The sequence below is a fragment of the Lepidochelys kempii genome, chromosome 23 (genome assembly GCF_965140265.1).
Source record: "Lepidochelys kempii isolate rLepKem1 chromosome 23, rLepKem1.hap2, whole genome shotgun sequence".
NCBI classification, from domain to species: Eukaryota; Metazoa; Chordata; order Testudines; family Cheloniidae; genus Lepidochelys; species Lepidochelys kempii.
In genome coordinates, this window is record NC_133278.1 from 2098495 (window position 1) to 2126180 (window position 27686).

The following is a 27686-nucleotide window of genomic DNA, read 5'->3' on the forward strand; positions in this document are numbered from 1 at the left end:
ACCCAAACCAACAGTCAAATAGGACACGGGAGGCCTCGTGACAGCCCATCTGCCCCGGGCAGGATGGGACCAACCCCCAGCCCCGCAAAGAGTCAACAGCGGCCATCCTGCCCGGGGACTCAGATCAATAACCAGCTTCCTCCCGGTGACTGTTGACAAAGGCTGATAAATATCAGCCCAGGACTGGGTTTCACTCAGACACGCCCGTGTGACAGTACAAGTGCCTGGTGCAGTGCCGGGCTGGCGCGGCCCAGCATGGCTTCCCCGGGGATCACCGTCCGCCTCATCGGCGACCCCAGCGCGGGGCCCCCCCAGGCCGCCCCACACTGGGGGCAGCGGTACCAGGAGCTCAAGAGGCAATGTCTGCAGCGGCGAAGCCTCTTCACCGACCCGCTCTTCGACGCCGTCCCCAGCTCGCTTGGATACTGGCAATTCGGACGTGGGTCTGAGAATATCCAGGGGCTGGAGTGGAAGAGGCCCCAGGTAGGTCAGACGCTTTCGCAGCCAGCCAGCGCTCCCTGCAGGCAGGGCGCCGGGGTCCCCCTGCCACTGGCCCCCTCCCTGAGGAGAGGCAAGATGTGAATCCCCACGAGTCTCCCGAGGATGGGAGGATGCCGCACTGCTGCCTCTGTGGGGTCAGGAAGCAAAGGGAGCCAGGTGCAGTGGGTGGTGTTGTTAGCGCCTAGTCTCCCCGGCTGAGATCAGGGCCCCGTCGCGCCGGGCGCTGCCCAGACCCCAGCCAAGATCAGGGCCCCGTCGCGCCGGGCGCTGCCCAGACCCCAGCCGAGATCAGGGCCCCGTCGCGCCGGGCGCTGCCCAGACCCCAGCCGAGATCAGGGCCCCGTCGCGCCGGGCGCTGCCCAGACCCCAGCCGAGATCAGGGCCCCGTCGCGCCGGGCGCTGCCCAGACCCCAGCCGAGATCAGGGCCCCGTCGCGCCGGGCGCTGCCCAGACCCCAGCCGAGATCAGGGCCCCGTCGCGCCGGGCGCTGCCCAGACCTCAACCAAGATCAGGGCCCCGTCGCGCCGGGCGCTGCCCAGACCCCAGCCGAGATCAGGGCCCCGTCGCGCCGGGCACTGCCCAGACCCCGGCCGAGATCAGGGCCCCGTCGCGCCGGATGCTGCTGTCACGGAGTCCCCGGGCGATGCTCTGGAACTGCTCCCCATGAAGCCAGGCAGGACTCTGGGGCAGTCGCCTTCCTGTGAGCAGCCTGTCTTCAGGACACAAAGCTCACCCGGCTTCCACCTTCCTGGGTCTGACCTCGGAGCATTCAGCATCCTCTGCCCCTCCGTGCGCTTCCCCCCAGCGAGTCCACTCAGGTGGGGCTCCTGGGGAAGCCAGAGGGTCCTGCACCCCAACTCCGCAGTCAGACGTGACTCTCAGCCAGCCAGTAAAACAGAAGGTTTATTAGACGACAGGAACATGGTCTAAAACAGAGCTTGCAGGTGCAGAGAACGGGACCCCTCAGCTGGGTCCATTTTGGGGGGCAGTGAGCCAGACAACCACGTCTGCCCTTCACTCCATGTCTCCAGCCAGCCCACAACTGAAACTCCCTCCAGCCCCTCCTCCTCTGGGCTTTGTCCCTTTCCTGGGCCAGGAGGTCACCGGATTCCTTTGTTCTCCAGCCCTTTAGCTCTCACCTTGCAGGGGGGAAGGGCCCAGGCCATCAGTGGCCAGGACACAGGGTGTCGGTCATTCTCTGTGTCCAGACCCCTGCACACAACTGCCCTCTAGGGCTCTGCAGTGATCATATACCCTCATCCCTCCACCTAGATACTTAAGAACTGCACAGGGGAAACTGAGGCACCCCCACACTATTCAGAGAAACCATTAAGTACAGTCCCCCTTCGTCACATCTCTCCCCCCTTCGAGATCGAATTGAGCAGGGTCACTTTAGCCAGTGACCTAGGGAAGTTCAAAGCCACCAATGTTCCCATGGATGCCCCAGCATCTCTCCCATTCCTTAGTAGGAGTTACACCAGGCCCTTCCAGTTTCACGCCCTCCCTTAGGTCGGGGGTGGTTGATAGCACTCGCAGGCCGCATGTGGGAAGGTTTATGCGGGGTTTATGTGGCCTGTGCCCTTTGGCCACCCCAAAACACCAGGGGGTCAAACTGGGATTGGGTCTTCTCCCCAGCAAGCTGGCCAAACACAGCCACTTGGTTATCGGACTGTTTAACTTTCTTAACAGCTTTCACTTCATCTGAGACCTTCTCAAAGCTATCCACACTGGATCTTTCAACAGGAAAGTCAGTGGATCCATTTACAACAGAAAATTTCTGGTTGTTAGGAACTGAAGCTTTCTTGATTAAATCACTTTCACACCCTTCAGTTGCAGTAAACTGCTTGCAAAGACTCCATGAGGATTCCTTTCCCTAGGGCTTTTCTATGCAACAATTCACCCCCACAGAAATTCTGCTCTTACCCTCTTCACCTAGGGCTTGCTCTAGAGGAACACTTTCCTGAGCAACAACAGACTCTTTCTTGGTCTCCCTTACATCCAGAATCATCTCTGGCCCATCAGGCGGATTCCTACACAATCCCGGTTCAGGCAAACTCACAGACTTCCTAGATTAAAGGTCAGAAGCATTCTCCTTCCCTTTGCCACACACAAGTTCAGGAATCTTTTCCTTCTTGCTACAGGTTTCCACACCCTCAGTAGGTAACACAATCAAATCACCTTCAGACTCTCCTTGTGCCCTGGCTAGGATCTCACCCTGATTAGACAGAGTTGCTTCACCCTTTCCCAACAACACACTAGCAACAGGCAAAATACAAGCACCAGAATTGTCTGGGCTCTGGGATTTTGCTAGGACACTAACTGGATGCGACCTAGTTACAGGGCCATTCTCCCGAGCAGACACAAACTTAGGACCCTTCCCTTCCTGGGCTTTAGCTGAATCCAGAACCAACTCTGAGACAACTGCACGACCCTCAACCGTCACAGGCTGAAAGGTCCCTTCTGTCTGCTCCACAGACAAAGAAGAGCCGGACACACTTTCTCCTTTCCCAGACACACAGCTTGGGATCTCATTCCCCTGGTCCCAGCACACAAGGCTGGTCACAGACAACTGCTTGGAGACCGGGGTAGCTCCCTCCATGGGCAAGTCAATACCCCTGACAGACACAGGCACGTTTCCTTCACTGTCCCACTTCTCCACCCAGCTAACAGGTAAGGTCCAGGGACACTCATCTTCCACTCTCCTCACCTTCCCACCCTGCTGACTAGACACAGCCATCAGATCACAAGGCTGCCTAGGCTCATCCAGACTTTCCTTACCCAGCACCTTGCCCCTCCCCACAGATCCCCTGCCCTGCCTGTGTCTCCCCCCACTCAGCTGGGGTCTCAGCTCCCCCCGTGCTCAGGGCTGCCCTTGCTGTCCCAGTGGGGGCAGGCAGCGAGCTCGCTGCTTTCCTCACTGCATCAGAGCCAGCCTGAGCCCCCTGAGCCCCCCTCTCCGGTGTGCAAGGTGGGGGGGGAGCATCTCTCTGTCCCACCCAGCCCCAGGGGTCTGGTTACAGGCAGGCAGGTAGCCTGAGCCTACAGCTCCTCCCCGCTGCTAGCCCAGGTCATCTGCATTTTCACTGACCATTTTCCTCTCCACCGATCGGTTCCCTGGATTCAAATTCAAATCCTTGGCCGTTACAGGAGCAGGGCCTGGATCCTGTCCCAAAGAGACACAGTCACCCCACAAAATGGGGCTCGCAGCCGATATCCTGGAGAACCCCAACAACCAGCCAGCCCCACCCCTCCTGGGTCTGCACAGGGATCTGGGCCATAGGCAGGGCGAGGGGCTTCGTCCCTGGGACCCTCACACAGCCCCTCCGCATCTAAGGCTGCACCACCCTGGGCCTGACAACAGTCCCAGGATCTCGCCACCCCAGGAATGTCTCCCCATTGACCGTCACCTTCCTCTCCCACTGGGGGTCCAAGGGGCCTGGCCCCAGGAGACTCCACACAGACATATAGGCCGGGGCCAGGAGTGGGAGCCTGTCCACCTCCCCACCCATCTGGCTGACGGAGTCTGTGGCCTTGGGACCCAGCAAGGGAGCTAGACACAGGGGGTTTTCCGCAGGGTCCCCCTGGTTCAAATCACTAGCCTGCTCAAAGGCAGTGAGGTGGGCATCCCCCCCTCCTTAACTAGGGGCAGCAATTTAGTCCCGAGGTTCCCTGCGGAACTGGCCCCCCGGGGTCTATCCCCACTCACCCCGGGGAGGTCCCCTAGGCCTCTCCACTCCCCCACCGCCAGTTCATGCTGCTGCTGCTTCTGCAGCTCTTTCTCGGGCTCTCGCTGTCTCCCACGGTCCTCTGGCTCTCTCGGACTCAGCTCCAATCCCGTCCGTCTCGATCCCCTGATGGGGAACCTGATCGTGAAGACCCTCGTCTGGTTGGGGACAGTAGTCTTGGGGATGCCTGGCTACTACTCCAGCTGCTCCCAGATCCTGCTATAGCCCCATTTGGGGTCAGGAATCTGTCCCTTAGAGCGGTCATCCTCCTCCAGCTGCACGATGAACTGTGCTTTGGTGAACTTCCCAATGCTCAACCCTCCCTTTCTGCACAGGGTTACAGTGTCCTTCTTAAGGAGACGGTGACAGGCCATCACTCCGCTCCTCCCAAGTTGCTGTGGACTCACAGGCCTGTGTGCTCTCAGCTCCCCACGGTTTCCAGGGAGAACCCCTCGTGTGCCAGCCCTTCTCGAGGTCACCACCTCTCTGCCAGGGTCGAGTGGCAGACTCCTCCACCCCTTGGACCGCTCTCTGCAATCCCCCGCTCGCTGCAATCCCCCGGGGAACCCTGTTACTGCAAAAGTCCTTCTCTCTCCCAGGGCCAAGCCGCAGGCTCCTCCGCCCCTGAAACTGCTCACCGCAGTCCCCAGGGGGACCCCATTACTGCACAGTCCTTCTCGCTGGTCACACACTCCCAGGGGTTAACCGCCCCCCGAAACCGCTCCTCTCCTCTTCAGCACGCCTGGTCCTCATCAATCCCCCTTCGTTTTACTGCTTCCCAGTCACTTATTGCAGGAAGCGCCATCCATGGGGTGCAGTACATCTCACTTCTGCCACCAGTTGTCACGGAGTTTGCAGGCAATGCTCTGGAACTGCTCCCCATGAAGCCAGGCAGGACTCTGGGGCAGTCGCCTTCCTGTGAGCAGCCTGTCTGCAGGACACACAGCTCACCCGGCTTCCACCTTCCTGGGTCTGACCTTGGAGCATTCAGCCTCCTCTGCCCCTCCGGGCGCTTCCCCCAGCGAGTCCGCCCAGGCAGGGTCCTGGGGAAGCCAGAGGGTCCTGCCCCCCAACTTCGCAGTCAGACGGGACTCTCAGCCAGCCAGTAAAACAGAGGTTTATTAGACGACAGGAACATGGTCTAACACAGAGCTTGCAGGTCCAGAGAACAGGACCCCTCAGCTGGGTCCATTTTGGGGGGCAGTGAGCCAGACAACCACGTCTGCCCTTCACTCCATGTCTCCAGCCAGCCCCAAACTGAAACTCCCTCCAGCCCCTCCTCCTCTGGGCTTTGTCCCTTTTGCCGGGCCAGGAGGTCACCGGATTCCTTTGTTCTCCAACCCTTTAGCTCTCACCTTGCAGGGGGGAAGGGCCCAGGCCATCAGTGGCCAGGAAACAGGGTGTCGGCCATTCTCTGTGTCCAGACCCCTGCGCACACCTGCCCTCTAGGGCTCTGCAATGATCATACACCCTCATCCCACCACCTAAATACTTAAGAACTGCACAGGGGAAACTGAGGCACCCCCACACTATTCAGAGGAACCATTAAGAACAGTCCCCCTTCGTCACAGCTGCCCAGACCCCGACTGAGATCAGGGCCCCGTCACACCGGCCGCTGCCCAGACCCCGACCGAGATCAGGGCCCCGTTGTGACGGGCGCTGACCAGACGCCCACCGAGACCAGGGCCCCGTCACGCCGGGCGCTGCCCAGACCCCAACTAAGATCAGGGCCCTGTCGCACCAGGTGTAGACACACCAAGTGAGAGAGTCCCCACATCTAAGCTGAGCAAGGTTAGTCTTGTGGTTAAGACACTGGATGTGGACTCAGGAGATAGGGTTCAAATCCTGGTTAACTGCCTCCGGCATGTCCTTGGACAAGTTACTGCATCTCTCTGGGCCTCAGTTTCCCTAGCTCCAAAATGGATCCCTAGGAGCTAGTGCAATAAGTAACCACAGCGTCTCGTTCATCGGGAATTGGGACGGCAGAGGGGTGGCTGCAGCAGCCCTGGGCACAAACAAAGCTGTCACTTAACAGGGCAAGAATGCAAGTCTCTAATTAAGAAGGTGACTTGTTTTCTTCGCCTGGAGCTCTCTTCTCAGTCCCTGTTGCAGTATAGGCAGAAGTGTAGCTTCTAGGTTGTTTGCTTTACGATTAGCCAAATGAGAAGTGATTTGTTTCACTAATCAGAAACCGGAGTCGGGCAGAGGTTAGGCTGCCTATTCTTCCTGTACCCAGGTGTGTCTCGCAGTGAGTACTGATCATGAGCTCGCAAGCGCTCCGACTGCTTGAGGCAGGCTCTCACACCATTGTCAAAGGGATCCCAGTACCGAATTGAGTCCAGACCAGGGCTTGAGTTCCACGCAAGATGCGCTGGCAACGATTTGGCCTGGGATGGTGGAAATCTTGCAAGCTCAGCTGCAAATGGGAAATTTCCCATCAGCTGGAATGGATGAAAGGTCCTGAGACCGGCCTAATGCCCCCCCGCCCTCCACATCCCATCTCTACTGCGCCCCCACAAGAGTGGCAAGTCGTTTGCGGCTGAAGCTACGGTTGCTAGTGAAGAATGCACTGTAAACAGAGGGATGGGAACAGGGCTAGATAGCTTTCAGATGAGAACACTCAACATCTGTAGTGTTGCCCCTTCTTCTGCCGCTAGTATCCTACTACTGACACCACTGTTGCCCCTGTGCTGAATGGCAGCAGGTGTCTGGAGCCCGGCAGTTTGGCTTCCCATTGCAGGAGAAATCACTGATGTGGAGTGTGTGTCTATTCTAGGTGTAACTTGCTTTATTTACATCCATGCCCCAGTCTTGATGTGAGATGGTCAAACAGCATGCAGGGTGATACCTTGTCCTGGGAATCATAGACCAACACCAAAGCTCAAGGAGCAACTCTGCCTCAGGAACGGACACTCAACAGTGTGAAAGGCAGAGCGCAAACTACCTGGCTACTCTCCCAGCTCCCTCTCTCCCCAAGCTGCCGCTACACAAAACCCTTGTGCAAACCCCAAACTACACAGCATGTCTGCATGAGACTCAAACCCTGCTCGCACACTCAGAACTCGGAAGACTTCATGTAACAGCGCCACCTGGTGACGCCTGCCCTCGCGGTATAAAAAAATGACAGTCAACCATTCATTCCCCTCCTGCTGTAGAATATCCGTGCTGGACTCTGCTCCTCAAGCCAGAAAGCTCCCTTCTCTATTCTGTCTTGCAGGAAATCTGCAGGTCCCCAAAGTTCGTAGAAGAGGAAATGAGCCGGACTGATGTCAAACAGGGCCAGCTGGGTAAGCACCTTCTCCTCCCCTTCTGAGCGCCCTGCACGTGGTTTCATCTTCCACCTTCGACAATGCGCAAAGAGGTGGGCTGCAAACTTAGCCCTGCCGACAGAGCCCTCACGCCACACGTGGGCAGTAGCTGCACCCTCACAACTGCTGTGCCTTTCCTGTTGGCCCGGAGTGGCACACGTGGGGGACAGCCCTGCTCTCCAGTGGCTAACCCACGTACAGACACAAGAGAGAATTTCCCTGCAGTTTCCTGCCACTGCCTGGACAAATCTTACTGAATTAAACTACATTCAATATGGTTTAACATAAGCACCTTAGGAGCTCATTGCATTAGAAATGCCAGCATTTGTGTGTTATTGCAACAGATTAATGCAAACCTTGGAAAGTGTGAAGAGCTTCCAGGGAAACAGCTTGCTAACTAGGTGAACAGAGTTCTGTGGGATGCGAGTCCGTCTCTGAGCCAGCGCAGCTGGTTTAGCTGAAGCTGTTAGCACCAAAGGTCGTGGGTTCAAATGATCCAGTGCAACAGAACAGTCCCAATCCACTCACCCCTCCAACAGGCAACTGCTGGTTCCTGGCTGCAGCTGCGTCTCTCACCCTCTACCCACGGCTCATGCAGAGGGTGGTACCCAGAGAGCAAAGCTTTGCACGAGAGGGCTATGCTGGCATCTTCCATTTCCAGGTGGGTTGCCCGACCTGCGGGACCAAAAGGGGGCTGGTCAGAGGAGCTGGCGGATGGTGGTAGACAGAGGGGGTATTTCCCCACCTGGCCGGGGGGGGAGGTGGGGTGGCTAGGGCAGTTGCAGGATCGTAGCCTAGGCTGTGCATTAGGAGTGAAAGGGAGCCTTTACTTCAGGGTTGGCACATTGCGGGGCCCCAGGTGCCAATGCGTTAGGTGCTGTCCAACCTCAACGCAGAAAGACCAAACGGACGAAGGGTCCGATTGTCAGAAGCGAGAGGCACCCACAGCTCAGCCCTGGCCACTTTCCGCACCTCTTGCGTTCTGCTCCATGTCACTCCTTATGCTGTCATGGAAATCTCTCGCTCAGGATGTGCTGTTCACCTTCTCCTAGCCCCTAGTCTCCAACTCCTCCCCCCCAATTGTTTCCAATCTCCCCTAAGTAGCAAGCAGGGTCATTCAGGTTGAGCTCCCAAGCATGCGATGTCCCAGCAAACCAGTGTCCCCTGCCCCCGCCACCCAAAGCATCAATCGGGACTAAGCCAAAACCTTGGCTCTGAACAACCTCAGACGCATGGGGAATTTGGCTCAGAACTTCATGGCACTGACCAGTGGTGCTCTGTGCTGGAGACTTTCCAATATGAGGGTGCTGCTGTGGGGCCGATCCCGGATTGAGGGCCTGACCAAAATTTTTCCATCAAATGCCCGAAAACCTGAAATATTTTGATTTAAAAAATTGCCACCATGGTGCCTCATGGGAATTGTAGTTCCAGGGTCTCATGTGCCTGTTCTCCTGCATGGCCAGGGCTCCCAGGTTTGGACTACATCTCCCAGGATGCATCACCATCTTGCCTCTTCGAGGGCGTGTTTCATAGGCCTCCCTGGCCATGGGGCATCATGGGAGATGTAGTCCAACCAGGGGGATTGGCCCATAGAGGAGACTAGGAACACAAGGTGACTGAACAACTCCTCCCATAAGGCACCAGAGTGGCACTGTTGAATGGAAAGGCTTCAGTTCAGTGTTTCTCAACCTTTTGGATACCAGGGACTGGCTTCTGCCTTCCTAAACTGGATCAGGGAGATCTCAGGGACCAACACTATTAGGCTTAATTGTGGAGTCACTGACAGAAACGTGTTGGCCTTTGGGTCCGGTAGCAGCATGTACTGTGCTAATGGGTTCTTACTCTCCAGTTCTGGCAGTACGGGCAGTGGGTGGATGTGGTGGTTGACGACCGGCTGCCTGTGAAGAACGGAGAACTGGTCTTCGTGCGCTCCTGCCAGAGCAATGAATTCTGGATGCCCCTACTGGAGAAAGCCTATGCCAAGTGAGTTGGCTCATCCCTGCCCTACAGCCGGGTAGCTTTGCCCCCAGCCTTGCATTGCCATGAGGCTACGTAGCTGGGGAACAAAGCAATCCTTGGTACTGATGTCGTACTGGCTGGCCAGAGAACTCAGAGAGCCGAGAAAAGGGGGAAAAGTTCATTTTCCCAAGTTGACAGTGGGGGAAACTGAGGCACAGAGCCTGTCCAAAACCACACAGTCACTGGCATAGGCCCCAGGAGTCCTGAGTCCCAACCCCCCCTGCTCTAATCCACCAGACCCCACTCTCCACCTGCAGCTGGGCACAGAACCCAGGAGTCCTGCCTCCCAATCCTGCATGCTCCCTTTCTGTTTCCCCTTCCCACTCACTGCCCCAATATCTGTTTCAGGCTCAATGGCTCTTACGAGGCCATGAACGGTGGGTACATGAACGAGGCCTTTGTGGACTTCACGGGCGGGGTCGGCGAAAGCTACCAGCTCAAGATGCCCAACCCAGAGCTCTTCAAGGTTATCCGCGTGGCCCTCAGGAAGAGGTCTCTGATGGGGGCACACATCAAGGTGAGTGTAGGGAGAATCTCTCCTCTCAGCAGCTGATGTAATGCTGGGCCCCCGGTGGAGCACCAGGAGCAAAACTTGAACCCAGGACCTTGGGATCTTAACCAGCTCCTGGCATGTGTGAGGGTTGCACTTCTCCTGTGTGGTTCTGGCTCCTTCTAGTGGTGGCTGGGCCACACAGCTGTTTAGGAGCCTACTATGATGTTGGCTACCAGACCTACACAGACCCTGACCGAAATCAAGGCTCCCGTTGTGCCAGGTGCTGCAGATACCAGCCAAGATCAGGGCCCCGTCGGGGCCGGGCGCTGCCCAGCCCCTGGCTGAGATCAGGGCCCCCCATTATGCTAGGTTCTGTAAAATGCAGAGTCCAAAGAGCTGACGTTCTACAGACAAGACAACAGGCAGGATGGGGAATGACCCAGCTGAGTAGCAGAGGTGGGAGTAACACCCTGCGCTCTGAGGGTCCCAGTGCACAATCCTACCCACCAGCCCGTGCTGCTTGCGGTTCTAACCCGGCTGGGTTTGGCACACACCGGGGGCGCTTGGCGGGAGTGGGCGTAGCAGGCACGGCAAGGGGACCCCAAGTCTCTCAGCGGAGTACCTTGCCGTAGCGTAGGCAAAGCCTGATTGGGGGGGGGTGTTTCTTCCCTCTCCCCTAGATCTCCCAGAAAGAGGACATGGAGGGACTCATGCCAGAGGGGCTGGTGAAGGGACACGCCTACTCCATAACGGCTGCTCGCAAGGTGGGCCCGTAGCCACCCCTCCTTCCACTGGCTGAGGGAGCACAGAACGTAGTGCCGGGTGGCGCTCGGGGATTCTGGGGGCAGAGACACAGCCTGGTTAGCTCTGTGAAGCGTATCGCAGGAGCCCCCAAAGGCCCCCAACGAGATCAGAGCCCCATCGTGCCAGGTGCTGCACAGACAATCCCTGCTGCAGTGGGGTTCCACTGTAAACCAGGGAGCCGGCCTGGCCCGCTGCGTCGTCTTCTTTGGGCGGCCACCCCCGGCAGGTGATCAGGCAGTGCAGCGGGGAGATATCCTGGGGGGCTCCCCGCCTGCATGTGGATGTGCAGGTCACATGATACTTTGGTGAGAGCCAACGGGCTGGAGGGGGAGCTGGGCCCAGCCTGCACGACAGGACCTGCCGCTGCGGGGTGGGTTTGCTAACTGCCCCCTGCCAGGGCATCCCACCCCTGCCCCCGTGACAGGCTGTCAGGACTCAATCCCCCCCGCAAAGGATTTTAGTACATATTGTCTCCCTCTGCTACCTTCCAGTTGCCCATCACTGATCTAACTAGCCCACAAAATTCCCATTATACAAATGGGGAAACTGAGGCCAGGGGAGCTCCAGGCAAGCGCCTCAACCATCCTTCGATAATTACCACATCACCGTAGCACCTGGGAGCCTTTCACAGCGCAGAGCCCCACAGCGCTAGGCGCTGTACAAACAGAGAACAGAAAGACAGACTGGGGTACCGGCAACGGATAACACAAGGGTTGACAGGTAGACACAGACAGGGCCCAAGGAAACAATGAGCCATGACTGGTCAGCGTGATGGGCCGGGCAGGGTCCCAGCAACCTTCCTGAATGCCGACCACATGCCACGATTCAAGCCTGTTTCCCCGTGTGCCTTTGTACAGCTGGATCACAGGGGCAAGAAGTTAAAGCTGCTGCGGCTGAGGAACCCCTGGGGAAAGGTGGAGTGGAACGGCCGGTGGAGCGACCAGTGAGTGTGGGGCAAAGAGTGGGGTGGACCCGAGGGGCACACCAGAGTTTTAATGAGGAACACGACAGTGTTCTGACAACTGCTTGCAACATACATCACCCCCAGGCTGTGTTACTTTATGGGTGAGCAGCGATTACACCCAGGGTCTCTGCACTAGGAAACACAAGCCTTCCCAGCCTGAGCTAACAGACCCAGCTCCGTTAGCTTAGTTTCCCGTGCTCACTAGCTCGTCACCCCTCTGCAAGCAGCAGCGTACGGGGCGTTGGGGGGCTAGTTTCCCACTGGAAGAGAAATCAGGGATGTGGCATCAGGGAATGTTCTCAGTACAACTTATTTATTGACACTAGACATGCCAGTCCTGGAGCAAGGCTGGTCCCACGCGGCACTCAGGTGAGCCCCTCGTTCAGGGATCTCAGCCCCACCACGCGGTTCCCGGCTCCACCCCCAAAAGCTGACTTGAGTGAGGGTGGAGCGCAAACTCCCCGGCTGCTTGCCAGAGGGCCTCAAAATAAAATTAATGACAACGCGGTGTTTCTTCAAAGACTGAACCCTTGCTCACACACGAAGAACTTGTAAGGCTGTGTGAAACCTGGTGACTCCCCCCATCACAACTACATGCCTGGAGTGGGACTCTGCATCTCAAAGCACAAGCCTCAGCTGCCAGAGCTAAAGGACCTGAGCCAGTAACTCTGGGGCAGGTGCAGGGTCTATATGGCCCAGACACTGGGTGGCAGAGTCCCGGGTAGCACATCTAACCCCTGCACCCTTCTCCTCTCTGCTTAGCTCCTCGCTGTGGGCAGGGCTGGATCCCCAGCTCCAGAAGAGCCTACAAGTGAGAAAGGAAGACGGGGAATTCTGGTAAGAGACCCAGCCCCACACACAACAAAGGGGACTATTTGGGGGAGCTGATACCGGGGTAGGAAAGGGCAGCGCAGGGCATGTCAAGTATGACAGGCGGCGCTGTTTCGCATTACTAGTGTTATTACCAGTAGCATTATGGTAGTGCCCAGGCCTCCGACCGAGATTGAGGTCCCTGTTATGCCAGGCGCTGCAAAGACCCTGACAAAGATCGGGCCCTATTGTGCTGGGTGCTGCACAGACCCCAACTGTGATCAGCGCCCGCTTTGTGCTGGGAGCTGCCTCAGAGAAGTTACAGTTGAAATAAACAAACGTTGGGAGGGGAAACTGAGGCACAGGGAGGGGACGCGCCTGGCACAAGATCACCCAGCAGGTCAGTAGCAGGGCTCAGAATAGAACCCAGGTCTTGGGGCTCCCCGTCTGGTGCCCTGGCCTGCTAGATGGAATCCCTGCTATTGCACAGGGATGCAGTAAAGAGACAGGCTAGGCCACGTGTGAGTCTCTACAAGCGTGGGGAGAGAATGGGGCCCAGTCCCCAGCTGGTGTGTAAACTGGTGCAGCTCCACTGGAGTGGACAGGACTGAACCGATTTCTGCCAGCTGGGGAGCTGGGCCGCTGGATCCTGCTCAGAGCCAGGTGCTCCAGGGCTTCCTGACAGACCAGTACTAGATTGTGTCTGCACCTCTCTGCTCTCTCTCTGTCTGTGTCAACGGACAGGATGCAAATGGACGAGTTCCTGCGGTACTTTGACGGCCTGGAGATCTGCAGCCTGACTCCAGACTTGCTGGAAGAGGAGAAGGAGGTCGCCTGGAACGTTCACTCCTTCCAGGGGCGCTGGAGCATCGGCTATACCGCCGGCGGGTGCAGGAGCTCGGGCCTTCGAGGTAAAGGCCTCTGCCCGAAGGAGGAGTGGGGAGAGGGACTGGCTCATGAGCCCTCTCATGGTTAGGTCAGGGTGAACAAAGGCTGCTGATCCTCAGCCTGAGCCCCACAGCTTGTCCCCACTGAGAAACCCCCCTGAGACGGAGCACAGAGAGAACTCAACATGTCAGCTGGCCCTGGAATTACAGGGGGCTGCGGGTCGGGATTGAGGGGCTGCAGCAGATCCGGGGGGGTGGGGGTGGGGCAGGGCACAAGGAGCCCCTGAAGGAGCCAAGCGGCTGTGTATGGCGGGGGGGCCTGCCGGCTGGTGCACACAGGGGCCTTAGGGGCAGAACCTGGGATGGGGTTGGGGGATCAATGACTAGGCAGATCCACAGGGCCTTTTCCACCCACAGCCCCCCACATGGGCTGGGGGGAGTGGATGCAGCGGGGGGGGGGGCTGTTGCATGCTGAAGCAATTGCAGGGATTCCTAGGGGTGGGGGAGGTTCTTTGCCCCCCCCAAAGCATAAAGAGCAATGTCACCTCCCCCTCTCCCCCTTTCCCCCCACGCCGATGCTGAGACTGAACTGGCCTCGCCCCCTCAGACAACTTCTGGATGAACCCCCAGTACAATGTCCGCCTGCTGGAGGCGGATGAGTCCAACCTGCGGAAGCAGCGCTTGGACCCCAGCTGCACCCTGCTGGTCTCCCTGATGCAGAAGGACCGGCGCCAGGGCAGGAAGAGGGGAAAGGACTTTCTGCCCATTGGCTTTGAGATCCTGAAGGTAAGGGCTGACCCCGGGAAGTGTAAGGGGCCCCGCTCCGCCCTGGGGTCAGCCGGAGCACCTCCCACTGAGCTCACTGGCCCAATACACCAACCCTTCTCTGCCCACCCAGCGGGCTCCATCTAGCTCCTTGCTGGGGCGTCCTCGCCCACGGAGAGTGACAGCCCCAAGGGGGTGCCAGCGGCTATGCTACCCGCCCCTGGCCAAGGGGCTTGGGGCAATTGTCCCGCAGCGCTTGGATTTGCAGTGACAGCCAAGGGTGAGACCCTGGCCCCCTTAAATCCAGAGGCAAATAATCCCCCCAGAAGAGTCAACCCTGGGACTGGGGTCAGGGGCGAGGAAGGTGGTATTAGCAAGGGGGATTTTGGGTGCTGGGAAGTGGGACAGGTCAAAGAGGAGTGAGACGCCCCAACTGAGGTCAAGGCCCCCTCATGCTGGGCGCTGCCTGGAACCCCACCAAGATCGGGGTGCCCGTTGCACCAGGTGCTGCGCAGAAGTCAAGCGAGACAGCCCCTGAATAGACGGAGGAAGGAGTGTTCTCCTCCACGCGACAGGCGGGGAAGGGAGGCCCAGAGAGACGCGAACTGACCCCCAGTCTCCTGCTTTCACCACAAGGCTGCGGCAGCCTCTTACGGCTTCCTTGAGAAGCCCCGGGCAGGGCAGGGTGGTGCTGTAAGGAAGCTGCCTGCTCCAGTCAGCGGGAATGGAGCAGGTTCTGCATCCCGCTGGGAACCCCGATGCTCCTCGTGAGTGACGCTGTAGGGACATGGTGTGCGCAGCCCCCTGTCAGAGCCTGCTCTGTGTCCCAGCGGAGGGAGCAGAAGAGCCCTGGGGAGGGAGGGGAGGACCACAGAGACCACCAGGGTTTCTTGCTCAGTCGCTCTCTGCTGTTTTTCTCTTACAGATGCCCAAGGAGGTAACTAGCGAGAGAGAAGCTGGGCTTTCCATCAGCCCTGGCTCTCCGTGCATGGGCCAGACTTTCATCCCAGCTTGTGGCCAGGCGGTTGATTCGCAGAGGTTAAAACACGGGGATGCTGGTGGGGACGGCTCAGAGAGCAGCTTGGGCCATGTTGGGAACTGCGGGAAAGATCAATGAATGGGATCTAAAAGGAGTGAACAGAGCCAGATCCCCGGGTGGTATAAATTGGCGTTGTTCCTTTGGGTGCTGTCAATGGGGCCAGATCGCCAGCCCATCTAAACGGGTGTCACTCCATTGGCTTCCCTGGAACTCAGCTGGTTTGAACTGGCTAGGAGGCAAGCAAACCCAATACCTCTGCAACAACTGGAGCCCGCCCCAGCAGACTACAAGCCCAGTCACTGACCAAGTTCCACACTGACTGGCCCAGACCCTCAGAGTTATTTCGGCACCCAACTCCCACTGATTTCAGACCCATCTCCCCGCAGTACCTGGAGCAGAAGACCATGTCCCAGAGGAGGGCGCTGCTCCAGCCTCTCCATGCTGTGTGTTGGACCTCGCACATCCCTATGAGGGATGTCACCGGCCGCTACAGGCTGCCGCCAGGGGATTATCTCATCATCCCCAGCACTGGCTACCCGATGGAGGAGTCCGATTTCATCCTGCGCATCTTCACGGAGAAGGCACACAAGTTCCTGTGAGTCCCAGCTCCCTGACACCCACGGGCCTTGCAAAGAGAAGCCGTGAACAGGGGTTTGCACGGTGTGGGCTTGGCGCATCCAGTTTAATAGTGCTTTGCACTTTGACGCCCATCGACAGCATGGCTGAGGGGTTAAAGAAGGGACTGGGAGTCAGGACTGTGGGGGCCCTGCCCCAGATGTGTTGGGGAGCGGTTAAGTTAACAATGGGGGGCTATGACTCCTGGGTTCCATTCCCAGCTCTGGGAAGAGAATGGGGGCTAATGGTTAGGCTGGGAGTCAGGACTCCTGGGTTCTTTTCCTGGATCTCCAAGGGAATATTAGCTAGTGGTCAGAGCACAGGGGCTGGGATTCAAGAGACTGGGATTCTTTTCCCAATTCTTCCCCCATCTCCCAGTGTGAGCTTGGGCAAGTTGTGTCCCTGCTCTGTGCCTCAGTTACCGCATCCCTACAATGAAGTTAAATACCTAGGTCACCAGAGGGGGTGTCTGATGTCTAATCCACGTTATACAGCAGCCTGGTACCTCGAGGCGCTGCATGCATTTCCCATCCGCTGCATGGCGATTCTTTTCAACCCCTGCCACTGCAGAGTGGTCTCCTAACACTGGAGCTGGGCAAGGGATCAAACGGGGTGTGGGTGTGGTCCAGTGGGATAGCGCCCTCTATCGGACACCAGTGCAATGGCAGCAGCAGGCGGCGTGGCACAGTTTAAGGCCTCAGATCACCAATGCATTTTAAGCAAGCGCTTAAATCCATCCCTGTTTCGAAAGCACATGCTTAACTTTAAGCACGTCTAAGCGTATTAAGCATTTGCTCAAGTGCTGTCCCAGAGAGGGCTGCAACGCTGACTCTAAATGGCTAAACAAAAGGAAGATGCTAAAGAAGAGAGAGAGAAGGAAAAGAGTAAAGAAAACAACCCGATACTGGGAGGAAGGGATAAGGAGATTCAATTCCCAGGGCTGCCAAAGCGTTCCTCTGTACCATGGGCAAGCCATTCACAGCCTCACTTCCCCCGTCTGTACAATGGGGAGAACAGCACCTCCCGACCTCACAGGTGTATGAGGATAAATACACTAAAGAGGGTGAGGCGCTCAGTTCTCCAGTAACAGAGGGCCATCGATCGAAGAACCTCAGATAGACAAATACTGAGTGCCCATCTTAACAAGCTATTGTGTAATATTTTTGTGACTTCCAGGGAAATCAATGATGAAATCAGAGCAGACATGAGACCCCCTCAGGTAACAGCATCTCGGCTAACTTACTGTGGACAGTCACGCTTACCAGTGAAGCACGTTCCATCCCAGCATCTCAATGTGCTTCCAAGGAATTTTCAACACCGTCCTTTCCGCGTTCCCAACGCAGGGCTAAGTCCACTCGCTGGTGAAACACACCTAGCCAGGAAGCACAAAAACCATCAGCCAGCAGCTCTTGAGAACATTCTGCAGGACAAACTCAGCCACTATACATGTGGATTCAGGTGGAGGAAGGGGCAGGGGGTGGGCGGGGTCGGGGAAGGGAGCCTTCTGAAATGTAGCCAGGGTTGTTCCTGGCTGAATGCACGCAGCTGCTGTTAAAGGGATTTATAGATGAACATAAGCCAAAGCTAAGAAAAATAGCAGCCTTTCTTCCGAACTGTAGGTGGCTACACACTGCAATCAACGTGACCACAAGTGTACAGAGGGAGTCGTGCGGACACCATGTTGGATAAACGATATTAACACAGGGCTTGATCCAAGGCTCATTCAAGCCAATGGGATTCTTTCCATTGCCTCAAAGCCCTTTGGGGTGATCCCCTCCGAAAGGAGAATTTAGAGGGTGTGGAATGAAACCAGAAAAGGGAAAAACTAGGGATGTTCTTAATGACGAGACACTACCAGACTGTGCAATTGCTCTTTGCTTCCATCCCGCAGTGGCAGGGTTGGTAACTGAAGCTGTAATTTTTAAGACATTTTGATTTCCATGTAAATCAGGCTGAGGTCAGTTCAGCTCATGCTAACAAGCCTAAGCCAGATGAATTCCGGCTCAGAAATCAGGCAACACTTTCTTAACCGTGTGGGTGATTAGCCACTGGGACAAACTCCCAAGGGGAGTTGTCGTTTCTCCATCTCGCGGTGTCTTCAGATCCAGACCGGACACCGGAAGAGATGCGTTAGCCAAACATACCTTGTTGGGCTCGGTACAGGGGCATCTGGATAAAATGCACTGGCTGGCCAGTGTTATGCAGGAGGTCAGGCGAGATCCTCTAAGGCACCTTTTGGCCTATGAAAAGAAACCAAAACAAGTGTTCACACAGGTCGGTTAATTCAGGTAATTCACCACCTCTTGTCAGTCAGCGTGTCGACACTGGTTTTAGCGTGGGAACCTCCTATCTCTAATTTAATACAAGTCATGGCACTTGGGCTGCCCCTTTAGAGTACGGCTACACGGCAGTAAAAGCCCTGCAGCACAGCCGTGGCTGGCTCAGGTCGGCTGACTTAGGCCATGGGGCTAACGGTTGCCGTGTAGATCATAGAATCATAGAATATCAGGATTGGAAGGGACCTCAGGAGGTCATCTAGTCCAACCCCCTGCTCAAAGCAGGACCAATCCCCAATTTTTGCCCCAGATCCCTAAATGGCCCCCTCCAGGATTGAACTCACAACCCTGGGTTTAGCAGGCCAATGCTCAAACCACTGAGCTATCCCTCCGCTCCCTGATGTTCGGGCTCAGGCTGGCGTCCAGCCCCTGAGACCCCGTGAAGGAGGAGGGTCCCGGAACTTGGGCTCCATCCCAAGCCTGAATGTCTACACTGCAATTTTTAGCCCCATAGTCCGAGCCTGAGGCAATTGATCTGGGCTCTGAGAAACAGTGAGGCAGGGTTTTTTACTGCAGTGTAGACATATGGCTAAGGGCCAGAGAGCTGGGGCTGGCCAGTCCTGTCCTGAAGCAGCACCCCTTTAAGAACAGGGCTTTGGGCCTGGCAGAGGGGAGTATCAGGCATCAGCGAGGACTGGGAAGAGTTGCCAGGAGCAGGGAAGCCCTGGCAAGGGAGACTCTGGTTCAGTGGAAAGTTAGTGACTGGATTTATGCTGAACTGTCCTCTGTCTGGGTTTGTTGAAGGTGTCGGTGCACCAAGACTCTGGGTGTGGTGTTGATTTTCTCCAAAGCTAGGGGGACCAGCCAGCAGCCTACAGTGCTCTTAAACCAAAATGTCCATGCACAGATAGGCACCAAAATAACCGGCGGTGTGAATTACAAGGGATCTGGTTCCGGTTCATGTGTCAATAAGCCCCAAATGGCTGTAAGGAACCGAGTGCGGATTTGTGCATTGACAACCCATTTGCCCCCCATCTGCAGCAGGTTAGAAATGCAAAAGAGAAAAAACAGCCCTAGTATTTTCCCTCGGAGGGACTAAAAACCTAGGAATGATCCGAAACTAAATGGAAAATTGGGGGCATGGTTTTTCCTCAGCCTTTCACGCTGGGGTAGCTTTCCTACCACGTCTCACCCCAATGATCCCTCATTCCTTGGCCCCCTCTAGCGGCACCCAGAGCAGAGCCTCTTGTGTTGCAGGCAAAGATTCCACCGAGTTTCTTCACAGGTGAAAATATTTTAGGCAAAATGCCACAGGCAGCTGGCCTGAAAACCTGACCCTCTTTCCCCAGAGAATCCCCAACGAGGAGGAATTCGAGCAAACCTTCCTGAAGCTTGCAGGACTGGTGAGTGGGGTGGGGAGGATCCTGGGTTTGAATGTTTTGAATGGGATGGGTTATTGGGCTCTTTTTCTACACAGCTGGGCTCTGGATTTCCTACGAACGCTTTGATTTGCTCTTGGGGCCAAGTTCTGACCTCAGATGAACTGAACCCACACAGGGGTTGCAAGGATGGAAAAGACAACTGGCTATTTCCAGTGTTCTCTATGGGGGGAAATCAACCAATCCAATGGTATTTGTCTGCCCCCCATTAACACAGTATCTGAGCACCCCATGCTCTTTCATATAGATTAGGGTTGTTCAGCTTAGAACAGAGATAGCTAAAGGGGGTGGTGGTGGGATATGATAGAGGTCTAGAAAATCACGAACGGTGTGGAAGCAGTGAAAAGAGAAGTGTTATTTGCCCTTTCCCACAATACAAAAACCAGGGGTCACCCAGTAAAATTAATAGGCAGCAGATTTAACACAAACAAGAGGAAGTACTTTTTCATGCAATGCACAATTAACCTGTGGAACTCATTGCCAGGGGTTGGCCAAAAGTATAATGGGGTTCAAAAAAGAACTGGATAAGTTCATGGAGAACAGATTCACCAATGGCTATTAGCCAAGATGGTCAGGGACACAACCCAATGCTCGGGGCAACCCTACACCTCTGATTGCCAGAAGCCAGGGGTTAATCGTTCCATGATTGCCCTGTTCTGTACACTTCCCCTTAAGCTCTGGTATGGGCCTCTGTCAGAGATAGGATCCTGGGCAAGATGGACCCTAGTCTGACCAAGTGTGGCAGCTCTGATGTTCTCATCCCTACCTCGCAGGGGCTGGTAGGAGGAAGTGTGATTACCCCTATTGTACAGTGGGGAAACTGAGGCACAGAGAAGCTAAGTGACTTGCCCAGGTTGACACAGAGTCTGTGGCAAAGCAAGGAATTGACCCCAGTACCAGGCTAGCTCGCTGACCCCGGGACCATCCATCCCGCTTCTGGGAAACCCCATTTAAATCCACTTGTGTTGCTTGGTTGGCAGGACAAACAGATCGACACTGCCAAATTGCAGGATATCCTGAACAAGGTCACGGCAAAGCGTGAGTGTCCCTGCACAATCACCTCTCGAGGGAACCAGGGAATTGGTTCTACCTTCCCTGCACTCCTTAGCCCTGCTGTCCCAGAGAGGAGCTTTAATCCCAAAACATCCCCGACTCTGTCTGCAACCTCCAATGGACTCAGCTTAGAGGGTGGAAAGTTGGCCTGTCCCAGGCTTTCTCCCTCTCGAGACGGGAAAGGGTCTGGTCACAATGGAAATAAAACAGTTCAGCACCAAGGGAGCCAGTGTTTGACCAGTTCAGACAGGACCTGTCCGGCAGGTGTCTCTGCAAGTGGAACACTTGGCCTTTCCCCCTTGCGAGGTAAGGTAGTACAGTTCTCCTCCTTTGAGGGATGGGGAAACTGAGGCACAGGAGAGGGGAAGTGACATGCCCAAGGTTGCACAGGCAGTCTGCGGCAGAGGCAGGAAGAGAAGCCAGGAGTCCTGGCTCCCAGTCCCCTGCTCTAACCACTGGACAACACAACACACTCTCCCCCGCAACCCCTCCAGTCACCATGAGCGAAGAATATCGCTCAGCAGTGGTGACTCCCAGTCCCCTCTCTCTAACCATTAGGTCACATACCGTCCCAGCAGCAGAAATTGAATCCAGGAGGCTTGACCCCCCGCCCCCCGGCCCCCGCCGCCTGCTCCAACCACTGTATAACTCCCAACCCGCTCTGTGGAATCCACTTCCTTCCCTGAGCCAAGGACAGAACCCAGCCGTCGTAACTCCCAGACTCCCCTGTTCCAACCACTAGACTCCCCTCCCCTCCAGGAGCATGGCAAACACTTCAGGCTGCTTCGGTGCCTCTTGACAGCTGCAGGCCCAGCAAAGATGATGGGCCAAACCCCCGTCTTGCCCACCGTTATGAGATAAGCCTTTATCTAACATCGCCACATGCTTACCTTGCAGAGAGTCAACTGAAGACGAATGGGTTTGGCCTGGAGCTCTGCCAGAAGATCATCCAGCACTTTGATGTATCCTTTGGAGAAGAAAACTAGGGTGGCAGATGTTAAGAAAAAAACATCACATGGCCCAGGACAGGGTAACCCCACGACGAGGCCCTGGCATGAGGGAACTCAGCTGTAACTGGGATAGCAATGCTCAGCCTCCGTCTTCTCTTGCTGGCAATGCGTATTACAGATCAAAGGGGCAGATTGTCCCGTATCTTCCGATTGTGTGGCTCTTCCACTGTTCTCTGGAGCCGGCCACTGTTGGAGATGGGAAACTTGAGTAGCTGGTTCCCTGGTTTCCGGCAATTCCTATGTTTGCTCTATGGGTGGGTTTGGCCTGAGCTGAGCCCCAGAGCCGCCTGGGAACAGGACCTCACTGGGGAGGAGGGAGCTGTTTGCATGAATAAGGAAGGGGCAGTGCCTCTGGGGTCCGGCTCTCGTATGATGAAGGGATCTTAGGACTTTGGATTGCCAACCCTCCTGCTGGGAAACCCCATCAATGAGCTCAAAGTGCTAATCCCACTTGGGTCAGTGGGGTTTGAACCCTGGACCTAGAAGCACGTGCCTACCAAAGTGTGAGCTAAAGAAGTTTGTCCCAGCTCCTCAGAGGTACTAAGGCACCAAATTCCCATTGAGATGTAGGGCTTACAGCCCACAGGCGTGAGTTGTAGTAGCCTGATAACCTAGGATGGGTTACCCACAGGTAAAACTGTCCAAAGAGCCACGTTCACCTCATTGCGGAGGATACCCCAATGGGGCTCCCCGCTCTGGGCGCAGCCCACAGACACCAAGCTCTCCATTGCCCTGTGAACGGGGAACGGTGGTGGGAGAACAGGGGAAGTTGAGACAGGCTCCCCTTTGCTACAAAAGCCAGCCGGGTGGGAAACAGGAATCGGAGAGAGCTGCGCATCTCCTCCCGGCGCAGGGCTGGTGTTTTCCCTTCACTGAGCGGCATCAGCACAGCAAGACCGGCAAACTGACGCTGCCAGAGTTCAAGCACCTGTGGAGCAAAATTAAAGAATGGGAGGTACGCATGGTGGCAGAAAGTCACAGGTTCGAGTCCCACCCCCCCAGAGTGACGCAGCGGCTGGGTTATTAGCCATGCTGCCCTTCCGGAGAAGCAAACAATCCCCATCTCTGTAGGCTGCCCAGTAAAGGGGCTCCAGGGGATAGGGGAAGATTGGTACTCTTCCAAGCTCTGCCCTTGCGAGTCACCAAAATAAGGCATCGCTCACAGTACGTTGTATGGCTCAGTGAACCTCCCTCCCCGTTCTTAAATCAGTGACGAAATAGTTATCGGACACCTAAATGATCACTGGGCCTCTGCGTTCACCCTTTCCCGAGAGGGACAGAGGCAGTTCACACCTCTCTGAGCTAATGCCTCTGGCACTGGGCTTGATCTTCAGAGCTGCCAAGGGGTCACAACTTCCAGCCAAGTCAGGGAGAGCTGCCGCTTCCCAGTGCTGACTGGGGTCAGAGACCCACAAAATGCACTGACCAGGGGGCTGCATGTGGATTGGGCTCCATGTGAAACCCTGAATTAGATTCCTCTTGGTGCTGGCCTCTGGCTCAGGGATGGGGCAGGGTGTGATTTTAAGCCCGTGTACTCTCTTGGATCCTAACTCTTCTGCTCCCATTTGACAGGCTGTCTTTATCGAGTACGACGTGGACCTCACAGGGACAATGAACATCCATGAAATGCAGCTGGCGCTGGATGCAGCAGGTAAGGAGAGGGGCGGTGTCAGGAGTTAAAGGAGAGCAGCAGGGAAACGGTTGGGGCTCTGTGACCTCTGTTGGGATGCAGGAACAGCATTGACCACGCCTGCCAAAAGGGTGAAGCCTCAAAGGTGTGGAGGGGTCTAAGGGGAAACAGCAGCTGGCCAGCTGCGGGGGACACTGCTGCAGAGGGATCAAGGGGGGGCCCCCCCGCTGTGGAACTCTGCTCAGACATGTGTGAGGATAGAGACAAGGCATACGGTCAGAGAGCTACCCTAAATGGGGGGGGGGTGCAGATCTGAGTGCAAAAATGGGGCTTAACCCTCTGATAAAAAGACCTGGAGGTGTCCCCCACCTCCTCCACCCCGCAACTTGGAAATGCTGCCACCAATTTCTGAAGCGTCGCAGTCATTTCTCAAGCTCAGGAAATCCTGGCCACTGGGGACAGGGAGGAAAACGTGGGGTGCTTGCCTGACCCGCTGTGCAATAGAGTCAGCAATCCTCGAATCAGAGAAACGTCGGGCTGGGAGGGACCTCGAGACGTCACTGAGGCTGGGCCGTGTAACCCTAGACCAGCCCTGACCAGGGTCTGTCCAATCCAGTGAAGGGGATCACACAACCTCCCTTGGAAGCCTGTCCCAGAGGTTTACTCCCCTTAGGGTTAGAAAGTTTCTACTTCTATCCAACCTAAATCTCCCCTGCTGCAGATTAAGCCCATCACATCTTGTCCTCCCTTCAGTGGACATGGAGAACAGCTGATCCCCACCCTCTTTATAACAGCCCTTCCTGGCTATTCTCAGGTCCTCCCTCAGTTGTCTTTTCACAAGACTAAACATGCCCAGTGTTTTTAAACTAGGACCAGGAGCCCACACTCTCAGCTCGGTCATGGACCTGTTGGGGGCCTGGGCAAGTCACCCTCCTCCGCCTCTGTTCCCCTCCCCTGTTTCCTCTCTTTAGACTGGATGCTCCTGCCAGGGCTGTTCGTACAGCGACTGGCACAAATACAAGCAGGAAAAAGCTCTGACACCAGGAGTGCTAAACATTAGCCCCAGGAACTGACCCAGGGCCAGGTCATGAGCACGATGCTTTCATCTTCCATTCAAGAGTTCAAAGCCATTTAGAGTAATTAAATAGGGATTCTCTTAACCTCACTGCCTCTTTGCCTCTCTGTGAAATCAAGTAACTTGCAAAGGTCACAGTGCTCTCGAGTCCCCACGGCTGTGCTGTAATCCCTAGACCATACAGCCTTTCCAGGACAGGAGGCACCCACTGAGTGCCCCCAGCTTCGAGTAGGTGTCTGTTGAGATATTGAGGCGCGTTAAACTGGAGAAGACAAGATCAGCCTAGGTAATAGCTGCAACAACAAGCCCCGGTGAAAGTCCGAACACCGTGTGAATCTCAGACTTTCATTGTCCTTTTCGCCCTTTGCACGCAGGTTTCCACTTGAACCACCAGCTGAGGGAGGTCATCACAAGCAAATACCGCGACTGCTACCTGATGATCAACTTCGACAGCTTCCTGTCCTGCATGGTGCAGCTGGAAGCCATCTTCAGTAAGCACCGTCTCCAGCTAGGCTAACAGATGATGAGCAGCTCCGCCGCGAGTGGCTGTGCGGATCCACGCCTCTCCAGCAACAGAGCCACATGCACAAATCACATGCTAAGAACACCCCAGTGTCAGCAACCATTCGTAACTCATCTTCTCCCCACCTTTCCACTTCATCCAATCTGTCTCCTCAGAACAAGTCAGGAGAAATACAGCCCTTGCAACATGCCCCGGTGGTAAACCGGGTGCTAGCTGGGGGAAGGAGAAGAGATGTAAAATGGAGAATTTTAAAGGGGGCTGAAGGGGAGGAGAAGAGGTTTGAATCCCATGCAGGAGATTCAGAGATGTTAAGATCAGAATGGATCATTCTGACCATCCCAGTCTGTCCCTCCTGTACAGCACAGGCCAGAGATCTCACCCAGTGATCCCTATAGCGAGCCCAGTTTCTTGTTGAATTGGGGTGTGTCTTGTAGCAAGAGATGGGAAGCCAGCATGAGACCAGGCAGCAGAGGGGAGACACTGGAAGAGCAGGGCATGAAGCTTTTGCTCCATGTATTAATCAGTGGGTAACTCCAGCTGCTCATTTAAGAAGAGGATTTAAAAGCAATCTGTGTGGAGGGCCACATGGTTTTGGAAACAGATCTAAACTGGAACAATGGCTCAGAACACTCCACTTGCTTGAATGTTATGGGCATGCGATGTCAACTATAGGGCACGATGGAACTGCTGAATTTAAACACCGTGGAGTCAGTGATGCAAATTGGGATGTAAGGGCCGAACTTCAGGCTCCTGTGTGCAACAGAGACTGATGTTCCCTGGGTCGGTGTCTCCATTCCGTGCTCACCGGGCAGCCGTTGACACCAGTGCAAAGCGACCACGCCAAGTGCCACCAATTCCAAATGGCAGCACTTGACACCAGCTTTGCACTGGTGCAAACGAGTGTGCACATTGCAGGGCAGAGGAGCATCCTACTGTGTGCACGCAGGCATTGGGGTGGGAGCGTTACGTGGGCAACAGCTGCCTCCTAAGTCTCGCTTTCTTTTGGTTGTGGCAGGGCAGTGCCGAGCGTATGACAAAACCGGTGATGGGATGATCACCATGACGCAGAAGGAGGTGAGAAGCATGGGTTACTGTCTCTCGCTCATAGCGGCTGCTGCTCTTTGCCCCAATGCCAGGCACTGAGCCGAGACCCCTATTCCTTCTGCAGCAGCATTGAGTAAGCCTGAGGCTCATGCTCACGAGCTTCTGTGTTCCGGCTGCCCTGACCTGTTGTGCTGTACCATCTCATGCTCCACTGCTGGGTCTGGTCGGGATGGGCATGCACCAAATCATCCTCGTAATCCCCCCCTTGTCCTGTCCTTCAAGAGAAGGCATTCGGAGCACCTGTTTAGCAGTGGAAGGAAGAAGGGCTGGTTTGAGCCAAGTAAAGTGCAGACAGGAGCAGGACAAACTTCTCCCACTCAGCTCTGCCGAGTGCCAAGCTACTCCTGGGTCTCTAACAGCTTGGCCGCTACACCTCAATCCTGACACCTACTAGTACAGTTCGGAGATTGCCACACGCAGCCGTGCTGGTGCTCCTCAGTCCCAATCCGCAGCCCCCACTGCTATCTCAGCCCAAGTCCACCTGCAATCCCAAACCACAACCCCTCTCCCCTTCTCGTCCCGTTCCGGGCTTCTTCCCCACAGCTGTTCTTAACACCCTTGGTCCCAATCAGCCTCCCATCCCTGCTATTACACTCCTGCCTCCACCCCACCACCTCTACTGATGTCCCTCAATCTTGGCTATTCCACCCCAGGCTTCCGACACACAGATCTACCAATGCTGTCCATCACCATACTGCCCTTTCGGGCTTGGGCGTATCTTGGACAAACCGTGCCAGCCATTACTCCGGTGGCAAAGGACTAGCATGTTTACCCAATGCATCACTCAGCCGCCACCGTAGGGCCCCGCTGAACACTCTGCAGTGGGTAGAATTGCTTCCTGACCCACCCCAGAGTATAAAAAACGCTAGTGAAATTCTGCCCCACCCCTTGCTTTTCTCTTTCCTATGACCCATGCAACCATCTTTCCTAAAGCAGCTTCCAGTGGGGGGTTCTGTTTGGCAGCACTTATCTTGACACACAGCATCGAAGATACACAAAGACTTGGGTTGCCTGCTAAATGGTTCGGTTTTGTTTCTGCCTTTCAGTGGCTGGAGCTTGCTACCCTCACCTAACCTGGAAGAACGGACAGAATCGTCTCCCGGGAGGATCAGCAACAAATACCTAACAAGAGGCAATAAAAAACAAACAAACATCAATTAAGGGGGATGCATTAGGAGAAATTGAATAGATAATGTTGCACTAATCATTTTGCACTAATCCATAGCATTCAAGGCTCGAAAGGATCATTAGATCATCTAGTTTGATTTTCCGTATCACACAGGCCAGAGTAGTTCAGCGTTATCTCTGTATTAAGCCAAATAATTTGTCTGGCTAAAGTCTCTCTTCCAGAGAGTCAGCCATGATCTGAAGTCTTTAAGAAATGCAGAATCTGCCACTTTCCTTGGGAGTTCATTCCCGTGGTTAATCACCCTCCCTGTTAATCTCCCTTCCTTCTAACTCTGATTTGTGTGGATTTAACTTCCCGCCATTCGTTCTTGTTCCGCCTGTCTCTGCTAGATTAAAGAGCCCTTTAGCAATATGAAATTTTCTCCCCAGGAAGGTACTTATACACCATAATCAAGTCACCTCTTGATCTTCTCAATACACTAAACAGATCAACCTCCTTAAGTCTCTCATTGTAAAGT

General features: G+C 55.6%; 1 protein-coding gene across 1 annotated transcript; it reads left to right on the forward strand.

Moving 5' to 3' along the window:
- The first annotated feature begins 255 nt into the window (after positions 1–255).
- CAPN12 (calpain 12) lies at positions 256–27113 on the forward strand. Its single transcript, XM_073322387.1, has 21 exons — positions 256–483; positions 7444–7513; positions 8074–8195; positions 9384–9517; positions 9902–10070; positions 10736–10818; positions 11719–11793; positions 12577–12651; positions 13369–13535; positions 14119–14297; positions 15202–15213; positions 15702–15910; positions 17107–17149; positions 19556–19609; positions 20626–20683; positions 21596–21660; positions 22595–22663; positions 23281–23359; positions 24788–24904; positions 25952–26010; positions 27087–27113. The coding sequence occupies exons 1-21, from the start codon at positions 256–258 to the stop codon at positions 27111–27113; spliced, it is 2094 nt and encodes a 697-aa protein (XP_073178488.1).
- The last annotated feature ends 573 nt before the right edge of the window (positions 27114–27686 follow it).